This window comes from Podarcis raffonei, chromosome Z, assembly GCF_027172205.1.
Source record: "Podarcis raffonei isolate rPodRaf1 chromosome Z, rPodRaf1.pri, whole genome shotgun sequence".
NCBI classification, from domain to species: domain Eukaryota; kingdom Metazoa; phylum Chordata; class Lepidosauria; order Squamata; family Lacertidae; genus Podarcis; species Podarcis raffonei.
Genome location: NC_070621.1, coordinates 43,284,184 through 43,300,112, shown reverse-complemented (window position 1 = coordinate 43,300,112; position 15,929 = coordinate 43,284,184). Strand labels below are relative to the sequence as shown.

At 42.5% G+C, this 15,929-nt stretch overlaps 1 protein-coding gene across 5 annotated transcripts in view; it reads left to right on the top strand.

Moving 5' to 3' along the window:
* Positions 1-15,929, top strand: part of AFF2 (ALF transcription elongation factor 2) — a 388,341-nt gene that overhangs the window by 304,353 nt on the left and 68,059 nt on the right. For all 5 annotated transcript variants that reach the window (XM_053374951.1, XM_053374950.1, XM_053374952.1 and 2 more), the window contains one exon: positions 120-157. In XM_053374951.1, coding sequence (XP_053230926.1) covers positions 120-157 — 38 coding nt within the window. The remainder of the gene's footprint in view (positions 1-119; positions 158-15,929) is intronic.

The following is a 15,929-nucleotide window of genomic DNA, read 5'->3' as shown; positions in this document are numbered from 1 at the left end:
GTGTGTGTGTGTGTGTGTGTGTGTGTCTTAAGAAAATATCTTGGGTTTACCTCTGTTTTTCTAAATGGCTGCTCTTGCTAAGATTAACTAACTGCTCTTTCACTTTCCTATTTTTATAGACTGCAGAGAAGACAAAGCCTCGAAACATTCCTATAAAGTAAGTTATTTTTAATATCCCTTTGAGAGAAAAAAATCAGGTTTAATGAACTTCAAGCAAAAAAAACAACAAAAGGAAACCCCACACCTGGGCAATAAAAACATAGTGACTCAGGTTACTCTGTAGTCATAGCCTTTTCTCTTTTTTTTAAAGTCCCTGATCAACAAGGACAGGTTTTACATTTTCCATGGCTCACTAATGGCTACAGGCTCCAAGTTGTCCCTGGTTTACATAAATTAATATGTGTCATCTATGAATAGCTGCTAAATGATATTATAATCACATTCAGTGCAGAGATCTCCTAGCCTTGAGGGGGAGTGTGCCCACGCTAAAAAGATTATGATTTTTAATTGCAATCTCTGGGAAGGTCTGACAGAGGGGAAATAACACAGAGTATGTAGGACACATGGGAATAACATTTTGCACCTATGTGCCTGGGCCCTTCCTAGCCTGTTGCTTATACATATGGAAAACGCTCCCATGTGCATGAAAGGAGCTCTGCAATATGAGATAAGCAGTCTGCCAGACATTGGCTTCAAAGGCATCTCAGATTGTATTTACTCCATTGCTTTGGAGGCCCCATAGTTTAATGTTGTTGATAATGATGTAGAGCCCACAGAGTCTGTGGTGCCTCTCAGGGTAAGTTTATGCAAGCCCAACAGAAGAGCCTTTTCCCAGAGGATTTGCAGGAGCCAAACTACACCTTACTTCAGTTCATAGCAGTATTTCTGCTGTGGTTTTTAAATAGCACCTGCAGAGAGGTCTGACAAGAGCCATGGTGTGCAGGGAAAGGCAATGAGCAATTTCTCCACATATCACTGTCCTGATAAAAAATTACCACTGCCACCCCACACCTTCAACATACTGTCAGCCACAGAAGGGAAGGTGCTTTGAGCATCATCTACTCCCAAACTGTACCTAGAAGTGTCTTAAGGAGTGGGTGGTGCACAGTAGTCATGGTTTCTGTGGGGTTTGGATCATGCGAATGGACCCAGCAGAAGTGTGAGACTTAAGGTGGTGGGGTAGGGAGTAAGATTCAGGTGGACGGCCAACCAGCCAGACTAGATCTCCCCAACTCCATGTATTATTTATGCTCTGTTGCCTTTCTATTTGAAATATTTTCTGAATTATTCCTTGGGTTTTGCTTCAATTAGTTCCCATGGGAGCAAATTAGGCATATTAATTACATTCTGCTTGGTATTTTTGATATGTTTTATTAGTTTACCCACCTGTGCAAAGTTACTATTTTCCCATTAAAGCTGCAGTTCTCACAGTGCAATGTAAGCCTCTTTAATGAGGCTTTTTCTACCAGGGGGTCTAAATGCCTCTCTCTCCTAGCCTGGCTTACACACAGCTCTTCATTGTGGCTGCCTACACACCATACATTTAAAGCACATGGTTTCCCCCAAAGAATCCTAAGAACTGCAGTTTAATCCCTCACAGAGCTACCTTTCCCAGCATCCTTAACAAACTACAGTTCCCATGATTCTTTGGGGGAAAGTTTGCTGCCTGAGTCTCCCTGCTTTTTGTCAGGATTGAGTTGGTGCTGGGGAAACCCCCTAGTTTTCAGTGGCCACGCACCACTGAAATTATGTGTGTCAGCTTCTCAGTAGGTTGTGTATGTGTGTTGTTTGCTTCCCCACTTATCCCAAACGTCAGTTTAAATCAGATTTAAAACAGTGTTTTCTGTATCCAAAACTAAGAGTTGTCACTTGTTGAGTTGTGCATCCTTACTTTGGGTTCATAGAATCTTAGAATTGTAGAGTTGGAACCCCCTACAATGCAGAAATATGCAGCCATCCCATATGGAAATTGAACCTGCAATCCTGGCATTATCAGCATCATGCTGTAACCAACTTAGCTACCTAGGCTGTGCCAAACCAAACTATACTTAGAGTAGACCAAATGAATTGATGCACCAACTTTAATTATGCATTGATTTCAGTGGGTCTGCTCTATGGCTAATATTGAATACAACCTTCAACCCTTATACTTTGGAGACATTTTCATGATATAGTGAAGCACATTAAATTCATAGGACTATAGTGTTTGGGGGTCATCTGTTCCAGGGTTTTTGAATTCAGAGGCACATTTAGAAATCTAAGAAACTGTTGTAGTTGCCACAAAATATTCTGAGGGGGAAAAGGTGATGCTCAGGACCCCTTCCCATTAAAAAAAATAAGTTAAAATTGAGAGAGCTAGGGACCTTGAGGGACACAGGGGGTTGTCTGAGGTGCCCATGGATGTAACATTAAGGACACCAGTTTTAGTCCAACTCCTTCCCAGTTCAGGGTATACAACAAGGATGGAAGCCAGCAATTCCTGAAGGACCATACCTGGTTTATGATGCAGATTGCAACTACAGCATCTCTGATATATGGACCCCCACTCTCTGCTTAAATACCTCCAATGAAAGAGAGCCCATCACCTTTGCTGTTGAAAATCTTTCCAGTACTTGGAAGTTTCCCTAAATGTTTACCTGAAATCTTGCTCCTTGCCATTTCCACCCCTTGACTGTACTGCTGCATTCTGAGGCAACAAAAGGATTGGTCTGCTCTGTTTCCTTTACTGACCTCCCTCCACACTGTCTGTTAGCATAGACAGACTGGTCAAAAGCATTGACAGGTGTGGCCAATGGGCATAACTGGCTTATGTTCATTGATTTCAGCAGGTCTACTCTAACTGGGTTGAATACAACCCATTGAAACATGGGGAGCTGCTTCACAGACCATTGGTCCATCTAATTCAGTGTTCCTAGTTCAGTGTTGTTCACACTGACTGGCAGCGACTCTCCAGAGTTTTTCAGAAGAGGGCATTCCAAGCCCAGGATGTCCAAGCATCCCATGACAACTAATTGTGCACTCCAGAATGTGCCACAGAATACCTGGCCAGTTTCTTGAGTTTCATTCTGGAAAGCACATGCAAAGGTTTCCCTAAGATGATGATGATTGTTGTTGTTGGTAATAATAACTACTTCAGTGTAGCAGTAGGAAAATGCAATGCTAGAAGACACACCTTTTGTGTGTGTGTGTGTGTGTGTATATATATGACAAAGAAATGAAGGCTCAGCTTGTGTGGGGGAAGAAGGCTTTCCCTCCCCCCCATGCTGTCACTTCTGTTGTATTTTCAAACATCATCAAAAATTCCCCTTGAATGTTAATCTTCTTCAGCTGCGCTCAGCAGTGTTTAGTCGCTTCCATTGTCACCACAAGTGAAAGATGCCCATATTCCTTCTAGCATATGTGACTTATCACATACATTTTTAAAAACAGGGTTCACTTATTAAGACATATGTGATAGTATACTTCTGGAAATGTGAATGGCTGTTGGCTTAAAGCCACGCACTAATAAGTTGAATTGAATCTAACTACAGTTGACATCTGCTACAATATGAAAGGGAGGGGGGTGGATGAAAGAAAGGTTCTCAGTTGTCATTAGTGTAAAAAATATTCTCTGCACTTACATGTTGCTGACATCATGGCTGTCTGCTAGAATCAGATTTCATTCAATGTTAAGGAATCGTTTAACACTGGGTTTGGGTTTTGAAGCTTTGCAGAAGTACAAAGGAAGTTCTTTGAAGGGGCGGCATCAGGATTGATGTGAAAATTAAGCACTTCTCCGACTTCCTTAGAGTAGTGTTTGAACCTGGCCACATACTTTGATCAGGATGTTCAGGCATTGGGGGCTGCTGTGTCTACCACTGCAAGGAACAGGGACTTCTTGGTAGTGGCACCCAAACAGGGCATTACTTCACTGCAAATGAGTCAGTTAACCTCTTCATTCTGTGGCCACTTTCACATGCCATGCAAAGCTGTAAACCAGCCCTTGCCAACCTGGTGCCCTCCAAAGGGACTACAATTCCCTTCAGCCTCAACTACAGACCCTCCAAGTGTCCCTATTTTCCAGGGACGCCCCTTTTTTAGAGAAGCCATCCCGGTTTCTGATTTGATCCTGGAATGTCCCACTTTTCATTGGAGAAATGTTGAAGGGTATGGAGTTATCTAACCCCAGAGCTGTCTGAAGACAATCCTATATAGGGAAGTTTTTTAAAAAATGTTTAATGTTTTATTATGTTTTTATATATGTTGGAAGCTGCCCAGAGTAGCTGGGGCAACCCAGTCAGATGTGTGGGGTATAAATAGTAAAATTATCATTATGGAATGAGACGTCCCTATTTTCATCAGAGAAATGTTGGAGGGTATGCAACTAGCATAAACTGTGCTTTTGAAAGATGTAAGATCAGTGGCTGCAGCACCGATGACTATGTTCTACCTCCCATGCTGGAGGCAGTATGCCTCTGAATGCCAACTGCTGACAGAAAGAGCAGACTGTTCTTATTCTCTTATGTTATGGTGGAGAATTTCAGTAAGCCACTTTATCTCATCCCTCATTTTCAAGTATCTGCTGCTTTTATGGCTGGCTGACTTATTGGCTATTTCTATAATTAGTTTTTATGGTGGCTTATTCTTTGAATGAGGGGAAGTGGGTGGTGCTGTGAGTTAAACCACAGAGCCTAGGACTTGCCAATCAGAAGGTCAGCGGTTTGAATCCCCACGACGGGGTGAGCTCCTGTTGTTTGGTCCCTGCTCCTGCCAACCTAGCAGTTCAAAAGCACGTCAAAGTGCAAGTAGATAAATAGGTACCACTCCGGCGGGAAGGTAAATAGCGTTTCTATACGCTGCTCTGGTTCGCCAGAAGCGGCTTAGTCATGCTGGCCACATGACCCAGAAGCTGTACGCCGGCTCCCTCGGCCAGTAAAGTGAGATGAGCGCCACAACCCCAGAGTCGGTCACGACTGGACCAAAGGGTCAGGGGGTCCTTTTACCTTTACCTATTGTTTGAATGAGTATGGGGAACATAGGAATTTGCCTTTTTCTGAGTCCGAATCCCGGGCTTTCTTGCACTGCGAGAACTCCTTGGTTTGCCATTGAGTTGCTTCAATCTTAGGATCTTGTAGGCAAGTAAATGTTCTGATCCAATAGTAGGATACACTCATATAGCTCCTTCTCATGCAGCAAAAAATGACCAGGCATGTCTCAACCTTCCTAGATCCTTCTACAGAAAGCCCAAGGCCTCAGGGGACTTTGCAAAGCTGGTAGTACTTCCAAATGATTTGATAACCCCTACAGGACAATCAAGCAGACCAATTAATTTAATATATATTTCTATGTGTTGTGTGGGTTTTTTAAAATAAAAATCCTGTTAATATAGATAGGTCTTTGTATCCCTCTGGAACCAGGCAACGTGGATAGGCAACATTATTTTGCTAACCAGGGAGCACTTAGGATACTAGAGAGCCATCCTTACCTCTTGTCCATTTCTTTGTGACAAGGTAATGAAGGTTAAGGGTAAAAATAACCACCCCTTTTTGGCTGGAACTGCAATAGCACAAGCTGGCTGCTACTGAAAACTGTGTTTGCTGTATTTCTTTAATTTGTTTTTATGAAGGATAAATCTATCAATGGCTACATAATGATGATGAGTATGCTCTGAATCCGAAGGAGGGGAGAGTGCTCTTGCGCTTGCAGATTTCGCACAGGTATCAGCTACCTGGCTGGCCACTATGAGAAGAGGATGTTGGACTAGATGGGCCTTTGGCTTGATCCAGCAGGGATCTTCTTTGGTTCTTGAAACAGCAGCTTTTTTATTTTTCTTTACCGCTTGTTATTCCTGCAAAGAGATTTTAGAAAGAAAGGCGGGGGGAGAGAAAGCAGATCATCAAGTCTTTTTGTGACTGTAGGCAAAACATTCTTCTATCAGAAGATTCCCAGTAGAGATATAAGAATGGTCAATAGAGTTAATCAATTGAATATTGTTTCTCCACCCCACCCAGCTCAGCTTCAGAGGCCAATATAGCCATGGTTGTCTGTGATAATTTGGTCTTAGCTTTAGTCAATTTGCCATTGATTTACACTACAGTTGGGTGGCTGTTGTTTTTTGAAGGATGTTTTGCAAAGCAAATGGCACTAAGGGTGTTTAACTGGGTTAAGTGGACCAAAGCAATGACAATAGAATGTTGGGGAAAGGTTGCAAGACCTCAAAGAAGCGACTTCTGTTTCTCCCTATTTCTCATTTTCCCAGTCTTATGTTCATTTCACTCCTAGTATACTCATTTTTGTATGTGAATTTGCCCCATATGCAGATTTTTGCAAGCACTTTTCACAAATTTAATACATTCCTGAATATAATGCAATGTTATTTTCACTAATATATATGCATTTTAACGCACATAGTTTCACAAATGCAGAATATTCTGCAACATGTTTTGCATAATATTTAGTTTATCCATCAGTTTATGGAGTTGCAGCTCATGTTAGTTCTACTCAGAGTAGATCCACTGAAATTAATGGAGATGTATAACTTGGGTTCATTCACTTCAGTGGGTCTACACTGTGTAGAACGTAGTTGGATACAACCCATAGTAAAGGGAAGATGTAAAGCAAACATGAAGTTGCACCAGATCCAAACCCCATTCAACAGCAGGGACACTGCTTTGTCCAAGCAGGGCAAAACAATCCTTTAAAAGAGTGCTTTTTGCCAGGTTGTTAATTCATACAGAGAAGGATTTAGGGCACTGTGACCAGTTCTACCGCACGGGGAAAGGGAGCAGCTTCCCCAAATTTGTAAGCGCTGAGACATGAGAGCTCTAGGACCCTGCTAGAACCTCACATCTTCTCAAAGCCCAGTGACTCCCTTACCCAGCTTTGGGAAGGCAGTATGAGGGCTGGATATCAAATTTTGGCCTCACTCAGGACATCACATGGCCAAATTGAATGGGCTTAGGATCTAGCCTAATTTCACACACCCAGTCCCAGCCCTGCCACAGCTGTTTTGGTTGACATTCATGGCCCTCAGCTCAGGTAGCTGAGCTCCATCTAAACTGGGATGAGCAAGTTTGCAGTGGCATAACTTTTGCTGAGCCAGGGTTGGGGACTTAACTTCAATTGATCCTGCAAGCAACCAGCTGAGCTGGATCTTGCTAGGCGATTGCCCCCTCAGTCTTTCCTTGTGGAAACATTGAATCACATCTGAAATTGCAATACTATTCCACACAAACACACACATACACCGAGATTGTGTACATACCATACATTTAAAGCACACATAAAACACAAAGACTCATGGGAACTGCAGTTTGCCCTTCACAGATCTACAGTGCTCAGCACTCTTAAGCAAGCTAAAATTCCCAGGATTCTTTGGGAGAAGCGGTGATTTCTTTTCTGGGGGTACGCAGTGGTACACATATCCCTAAACATTTTGTGAATCTTTGTACTTTTGTCCATTTACTGTATTTATTTTTCCCGATTTGAACTATAAAATGGTGATTTTCTTGAGTCAAAATGAGAGTACCCCTAAACATTTTTTTAGGGGGGGAGCACTGGGGAGAAGACATGTGCTTTAAATGCTCTTGAAATGTATGGTGTGTACACCGCCTTACTCAGTGAAATCTGCTTGCATGTGTATCTCAACAAGAAGCTTTCACCTATGCCTTAAAAGTCTAGCAATTCTATGTCAACAACTTTTATATTTGCATGAAAAGGTGAATGAACATTATATTGTGTTTCCTTACATTATAATGAATAAGTAGGGTTAGAAATATATGTAGATTTCCTTCCCCTCCTCTCATCTCCTCCCCACTTCCATTTAGGGTCAACTAATACAAAAGAAAGAGGAGAAACTAGCTAAATGTTTCAAAGGATAATAGCACAGCAAGGTTAATTTTGCTTCGTGCAGCATTTCCAACAATTGAATTGCCTCTTATCCTCCCTCCAGGGTCGCTCCTGCGCTAGCAATAATTGAGGCTGATTTTATTGGAAAATCACCTCTGGATGAGAAACATACTCTAGAGGAAACAATGCATGGGAACAAATTGGCTTTCTGGTGCCAGGGCCATGTTGGGCTGGCCAGCAGAGCTCTAGCTCCCAATCTGTCTGTGCGTTCATGCAACAAATTCATTAACAACCCTTCTGGTGGGGTGGAAGACTCGCCATATTTGAAATGTTTGCTTTTGAATTGTTTTTATTTATTTTTTTCCCCTCCAGAAGTTGTCAGATAAGTGAACAAACTCAGCTTCTTCATAATATTGCTTCTTTTTTAAAATAATAATAATGTGTTGATTCTGGTCAGGAAGTTGCAGATAATATTAATTTATTGATTTATTATTATGTTTATATCTTGCCCTTCCTCTACAAGGAGCCTAGGGTGGCAAACAGATATGCAGTTAAAAAATGAAAAGCAAAAATAGATTAAAACACTGTTCTTCAGCCAAGAAATGCCTGGGTAAGCAGGAATGTTTATGAATTCCTCCTGCAAGTTGATAATGATGGTGACAGGTTCACATTCCACAACCCAGGGACCCAACACCGAAAAGGCCCTGCCGTGGATTGGTTCACCAACCAGACAGCCTTTGCTGGGGGCATCACCAACAAGGCTTCCCCTCCTGATCTGAGTCTGAGATGGTTTGTACTGGGGAGGGCACCCTTTTAGGCAGCTTGTACCAGAAAATATACTGGAGCAGAGAATGGCAACCTTTTGGAAGAGTGCTAGTGGACACATTTAAATAGTAGTTCTTTGGGTGCCAGTCACAAAATGGCTGCTCTGGAGGAGGAGCATGGCAGAACATAAAATAGTAGCCAAATCTTGAAGGAGCAGAAAAAGGCAGGATCAAGAAAGGTGCAGATGTGCCCACCATCACCAATCAAGTTACTCCAACAATGGAGGAAAGGTTATATACACCAGTCACTGCCATGCTTGCTCACAGTGAGAAACTCTTTATACATCTCTGTTAAGAAGTGATGGGAGGGAACAGGTCCAGTCCCACCACCCAATAAAATGTTGGCATGTTTAAGGGTGTGTGGTCAGTACAGGAGAAGCTCAGGCAAAGCAAACCAGAAGTGAGAGGAAGTACAAGTACTTTCCCTTTGCAATGTGGACTATTGAGGGAATATTACCTGTGACCTTTTGTGGACCTGGGAGGGGATGCCGATGGCTACAGTAGCATCCATAGAAGCCACGTTGGCAACGCCTGGCTTTGAATGTTGGAGCTGGGCCCATGAGGGCTGCGTCCAAATCCCAGCTCGCCATGACACTCTCTGGGGCACTTTGTGCTATCCACACACACTCCTCCTTTCCTGCTTCTCAGGGTTGTTGGGAGGGTAGAATAAGAGTTGCCCTTCTGCCCCACAACCCTGGCTCATTGGGGGAAGGGTAGATTGAGAAATGTGGGGAATGCTTCTCATAATGCTTGGTTGTGGGCAGTCCAGGGAATGGGCTGGGTTTGGGTGCAGGAGTTATGTGGCCCCAGGATCTGGGCTAAGGAGAATCTAGCAGGCAAGGGAGAAAACATGTGGGTCATGAGTCCCACAGGGCAGGCACATGCTGGTGGAAGGGGTGGTGGTGGATGAGGAACAGCAGAGCAGAATCTGGCAGATGGAATCCCTCCCTGCTCCAGGTGGGCTTTGATGGTGAGGCAGGAGTTCCAGCTGCTCTTTTTCCTCTGGTGGAGGAGATAGTGTTGCCAGAATCAGGGTGTTGATACACAGCCTAGGATAGCTGGACAGGATTCAGAGGGCAAGAAGAGAAGAGACACAGCAACTTAGACATAGCACACACCCTCAAGTAAGACATAGCTGCAGAAATTGCACTCCTCACAGGTTAACGCACCTCACCTACGTTTAAAAGCTTGACAATTGGGCAAGACAAGCATTGCAAAACTCTGCAGCTTCCATACAACACTAACCACCTTGTCTGTGACTCTTCAACCTTGGTCCTGGCTTTTAGACTGGGCTATTTTCTGCTCCTTGTGGCTTTATACAAGTTCTGGAACTGGAATAGCTCGGTGCTTACTGCTGAAGTTGTATTGTTGTTCTGCTTTAACAAGGATCTCTGCCTCACAAGTAAGAGCCCCTGTCATATTTTTGGATAGGAGCAGGACACCCTGTTACAATTGACACAGCTGTCAAGGGCACCTGTTGCTCTCGTAAAGTCCTAACCTGGAGGCTTTTGTAACAGTACCAAGTCAGAAGAAACCAATGGGATACATGGGCAAAGGGGAGTTACCCTGGAATCTGCGAGAACATCACAACCTTGGGACATTAGGAACTTCTCAATCTGTTGACTGAGTAGCCCACCCCAAGAGGCAAGCAGAAAGAAACAGATTAGGACACACACACATACTCAGTTCAAGTGTCAACAACTCTTGTCAATAATGTTAGATAATGATTAAAGGCCCTATGAAGAAGAACAAATAAAGACAGTATTACAGTTTAGGAGCAGAGGAATTTGTAAATTCCTCCATTGCTGTGTTGTTCTCCTTCTTCTCTTCTCTTTCACTTTCTGTCTTTCCCTACTGGGCATCAAAGTCTTTGTAGATTCATGTAATTCACACTTTCCTTATTCAGGTATTGGCTCATCCATCAGGTCTTGCCAGCTGGTGAGTCTTTTTAATTATAGGAGTTGGCTGCCTGGACAGCACTGTGCATTGACTAAGGGACCTACATTCAGGTACATACACAGATTACCCAGTCCATGCCAGGAGGAAAAGTAAGCATGCTGCAAATAGAGTGCCTTATGTCCCTGAAGCCAGATAGAAAGCAGACCTGGAGCTTGTGTCTGTGCCTTTGCTGACCATGGAATGGAAGGGCTAATGATGAGGTCTAAAAGGGCTGATTCAGGCAGATGAGGCTGAAGATGGCAAGGGAGATCTCTGATAATCCTTACCCTCTCAGAGTCAGCTATAATAAAAATGTCAGAAGGCTAGGAGAACCACTTTCAACTATACTTTTTTTTTCCTACAAAGAGGGCTGAAAAAGGATTTCTAATTTTCCTTGAAAACCCATAAAGGATAACAAATACATCATCCCACATGTAAATCATCAAGGATAACAACAAAATAAAAATACAATAATAACTTTCTCTATCTCATTATCTGTCACTTTGAATTCTAAGACTGCAATTCATTGGTGCAATTCATTGATTTGTTCATGAATTGGAAATAAGTAGTTGTTTTATTTGAGATGGAGCTCGTTTCCTACAAAGTATAGAAGCAGTTTACTCCAATCTAAATTCTAGAAGGTGAGGAGAAATGTAATGAATTGTATCCAGTGCTAGTCTTCCTCAGAGTAGACCCAATGAAAATAATGAACATGGCCAACTATTAACTTAAATGGGTACCACTCCTTAAGTACAGCTCAAGTGGATACAATTTACCATGCATATAAGCCAGAGGAAAAGACACCTACCTTCTTAAACAGACACACACACACCTACCTCTTTAGATACACAAATAACTTGGATGTTCTCGAAAATGCTTTGGGGCCCTGTAATAAGCTTGCTGTGCTTTGTACTGCAGAGCAGTCACAGCTCAGTTCCCAGGGAATGTCAATGAGGTGATTATATATATATCAAGCTCCCTGTGTCAGTCAAAGGCAGCTGAATCTCACACAAAATTAATGTGGACCACACTCCCTTCGTTTCAGTTTCCTGTAACCAGTGCCATGACGTGTAGCAGCTCCTCCACAGTAAGAGTCAGGTTTGCCTTCCAAGTTAATAAAAAACAAAAAGGAAGGGAAAGATCCTGTTCATCTGTTATGTCCAAGCAGGAAATATATATCCGCGTTAGGGCCACAGAGTCATGCATCCTACCTATATCCCCAAGTTCCTTGCATGTGTCAGCCCCACCTTGTCTTTCCCATGCTGAAGTTGGGTTGGATAAAAATGTCAACTTTAGTTTCTCTCCATTTCTCAGCTTTCCAGTCTTAAAGTCCAGTTCGTCATGTTTCTGTACGGATTTCGGCTGTGTCCAAAGCCTTGTTGTTAACATATAAAGTCTTGAACAACTTGGGGACAGCTTCCCTGAAAGACCTGCTGTCCCTTATAGAAAAGAGAGGTCACTTAGGTCATCTACTCTTTGCACTGCACTCAACAGAATATCATAGGGCATTGATCCAACAATTGGCATTTTTTGCTGTTGCCCCCATTCTGAGGAATGCCATATGGAAAGCAGCAAACATCCATTGCTACAGACATCTTGTGAAGAGCTAATTTTTCTGCCCAGACCTTCCCTGACCCATAAGATAGGACCGTGTTTTATGAGTTTAAAACCTCAAGATTTCTGTTTTATCTGCTTTTATATGTCTCTATGCATTTTCATATTGCTGTTTTATTAGTTTTGGGTTGTTAATATAATGTTTGTTTTCAAATCTGTGCACTGCTCAGAGTTTTGAAACCTTAAGTGGTATGCAAATGCTTTTAAATCAATAAATAGCAGCTGTATTCCAGGCACTTGGTTCATAGCTTAAAAATAAAAAGCAGTGGAAGATGTAGTTTTAGCAGCTACATTGTGATAGGAGGCGCTTCATCATCCTATTTCAATAAGGGTTTCTAGGAGGGCATTGTGTCCATAGATAAAACAGTCTTGATATTTGTGTTGCCCAAGCTGCTCCTGTGCTAATGGTTGAGTATCTATAGTAGACCACAGTTCGGTAATATGGTGCCCTGCAGATGCTGTTAGACTCTTATCAGCCGTAGCCAGAATCACTTGGAGAGCGCTATGTTGTCTATACCTTCACAGACCCACACAAAGAATTGCCTTATACATTGGTTCATCTAGCTCAGTGTTGTCTCCCCAAGGTTTTAGGCAGGGGTCTCTCCCAGCACTACCCAAAGATGCCAGGGATTGAACCTTGGACCTTCTGCATGCAAAGCAGAGCAGAGCCAGTGAGAATGTGACCAGGGGCTAGCATGTATTGTCTAGGGAGAGTCTTAGGGGCTTGATAGAGGGATCCCTACTATATACAATTAATCTTATGAGAAAGTAGACCAGAAATAAAAAACTGTCCTTCCCTCTTAAGAAAACTGTAGCAACAAGAATGTTATTTTCAACATAGTTGTGTTTTTTTTAATTAAGTTGATGAACTCTTCCCAACCACCAGCTATCTGTAGTCCTGCCATTACCAAAACTGGTGGAAAGAATAATGGCAAACTTGTACATGAGATCATTCAAAGCCTCCTCTTAACCAAGCGTAGCTGCTGCCTCCGCTTTCTGCATTGGCTGTCCATCCTGCACGTTAATGTTTCGGCAGTTGGCTACAATTTTGTGGGGCTGCTGCTTCTTTTTCTTTTTTTTAATGCAACAGAGTTCTTTCAATTATGCAGCCATCATAAGTTTTGCCAACATGGAATATGGATCGATTTGTGTTCATTAGAGCACAAAATTAAAATTTCATTGCAGCAACTATAAACGTGTTGGCTCAAAGAAGTCAAAATACTTTCCAGTGTGAAATCTTGGATTAAGTGTCATTGGCAAGCTCTAACTTTTTTTTGTATGCTTTTTTTTAAAAAAAGAAATGTTATTTCTGTGAGATTCTGCCTTCATTTCTTTCTATCTATCTACCTAAACACATATACAGCACATACATTTGTTTTGATCTATGGCCATAGTAGGAACCTTTGGCCCTGCAAATGTTACTGAACTGGAAACTCCCACCTGCTAGGGGATGATGGGAGTTGTAGTACCACACAATCTGGAGAGCTTAAAGTTCCCCACATAGAAAGAATAAGGTTCAATCCTACTCATAGCTAGCTACGAGTGAAGCCCATTGAAGGCAGAGAGAGCTTACTTTTTAATTACTTAACAAAATTGTAATTGTAAAACCTGTAAGCAGTTTCCATAAAATATATAAAAAAGTTCAAAACAAGTCAGCCTTAAAAAGTTCAAAATATAAATGAATCAGCAGTTAAAATGCACTATAAAACAAATCTCACGTATTAAAATGTGTGCAAACTTTACTTTTGAGTAAACATGCAAAGTACCAGGCCCAAAGACCAGTGTAAAGAAAAAGGTTTTAGTCTGGCACCTGAAGACTGATAAGGATGACACCAGGCACATCTTCCTGGGGACAGCATTCTGTGGGTGTGGAAGCACCACGGAGAGAGCATGTTCTTATGTGGCAACCCTCAACACCTTCCTTGGGTGTTGTAGATGGAGAAGAGACTGTTTGCATTGAGGAATCTGTGGTTATTTAGGCATGCTTGGAAGCCTTCTTCATATCTGCTAACTCAGTGTAGAAAGGTCAAGGGTAGAGTCACTGGGAGTGAGGGAACTAGGATGTAAGAATGCATCATGTTTCCATTTCACTGCAGTTTGCCCTCTACCAAAATTATGTAACTTGCATAGCTTATGTAATCCATTACATAAATTATGTACAGTGGTACCTTGGTTCTCGAACTTAATCTGTTCCGGGAATCCGTTTGACTCCCGAAATGGTTAGAAAACCAAGGCTCGGCTTCCGATTGACTGCAGGAGCTTCCTGCCCTCAAGAAGAAGTTGTGTCAGATATTCAGATTCTGAAAAAGTTCACAAACCAGAACATTCAATTCCGGGTTTGCGGCACTTGAGAGTAAATTTGTTCGGGAGCCAAGCCGTTCGAGTACCAAGGTACCACTGTAATTATGTTGTCATTACATTATTCCATCCAGGGGGGCCAACTCTGGGTGACTGAGCTCCCCCCGCCCCAGTAATAATTTGCTTGGAGAGCAGGGCTCCCCCATTGTTCCCTACCATCAGGGGGTGGTGGAGGCCAAGCGTGAAGCCAAGCATGGTTTCAGTAGCCAGCTCCTCCTCCTCCTCCTTCCCTGGAAGTCTGCTAAGCATGAGAGAGGAGGAGCTCCCAGCCAATACGTTCAGCTCTGTACCCTGACTTCTCCTTAAATGTGACATTGTGTGTCACACGCATGATCCATCCCCCTCAATCTTGGGCACAAGTTGGTGGCTCCAAGTCCATCCCATTCATTCCAAGCAAAGGTAACTGAAAGCAAAAGAGGAGGGGCATATTCAATATGTTATTTTCAGAGGAGTGTTCTCTAATGCCCTAGTGGGGACATGGGGTGCAGGACTAGCATAGTTGCCTGCACTCCTCCCTACACAAATAGAGGTGATAGCAGCTAAATAGAGCTCTAAATATTTGTATTTCCACCTTCCTGCTTCTTATCAGTATTGCATTGTGTCTGCATAATTCCAAAGTGTCCAGATTAACACGCAGGAGGAAGTGGCAAAAACCTGGCTACTTACATTTGGCATTTGCGCCACAAGCACTATGTAAACATTTGCTTCTTCAGCTCTCTTCCAAAGCCTGTAATTTAAACGTCAGATGGCATAAATTAGCAAGGTGAAAAATCTAAATATGCACCTAAAGCAACTCTCAAAGGAAATAAGCAGATGAATACACACTGTGACGAATGACTGGGGTGGATAAAATATCAACATACATTTCTCCATTCAGGTTATGTATAAATCAAGGAAGGTGCAAGAAAAGCCCTTTAAGCTTTTAAGATTTATATAGGCTGTTTGCACTTTAGAATTCTCTCACTTAAGAAAAAAACAATTTCGAGGGCTTTTAGTACGGAGGAGAAAATTGGCATATCCAGGCAGTCCTTCTCCATCAAATTGGATCACCGCTGAACTCATTCCTGAATTAATGTGTTCATTCGTAAGGTGGAAATCTTAAGGAATGGACTTGGAGGGAATGGAGAGATGGCGTAGCACATTTATTTATTCTGGAAGAAAGGCGTTCATTAATCTATCATGAAAACGTGGAATTAGAAGGGAAGGAACCACAGTCTGGAATCTGGCAGCTGCTTAAAGACACAGATGGTCCGGCAGCTTTTAAAGAGTTTCCAGGCTTTTGATACTGATACCAGCATTAAAAAGTAGCTTCATTGTGTGCCTCATGTTGATCCAGAATAGCCACAGAAAAACAAGACCTGGTATGTT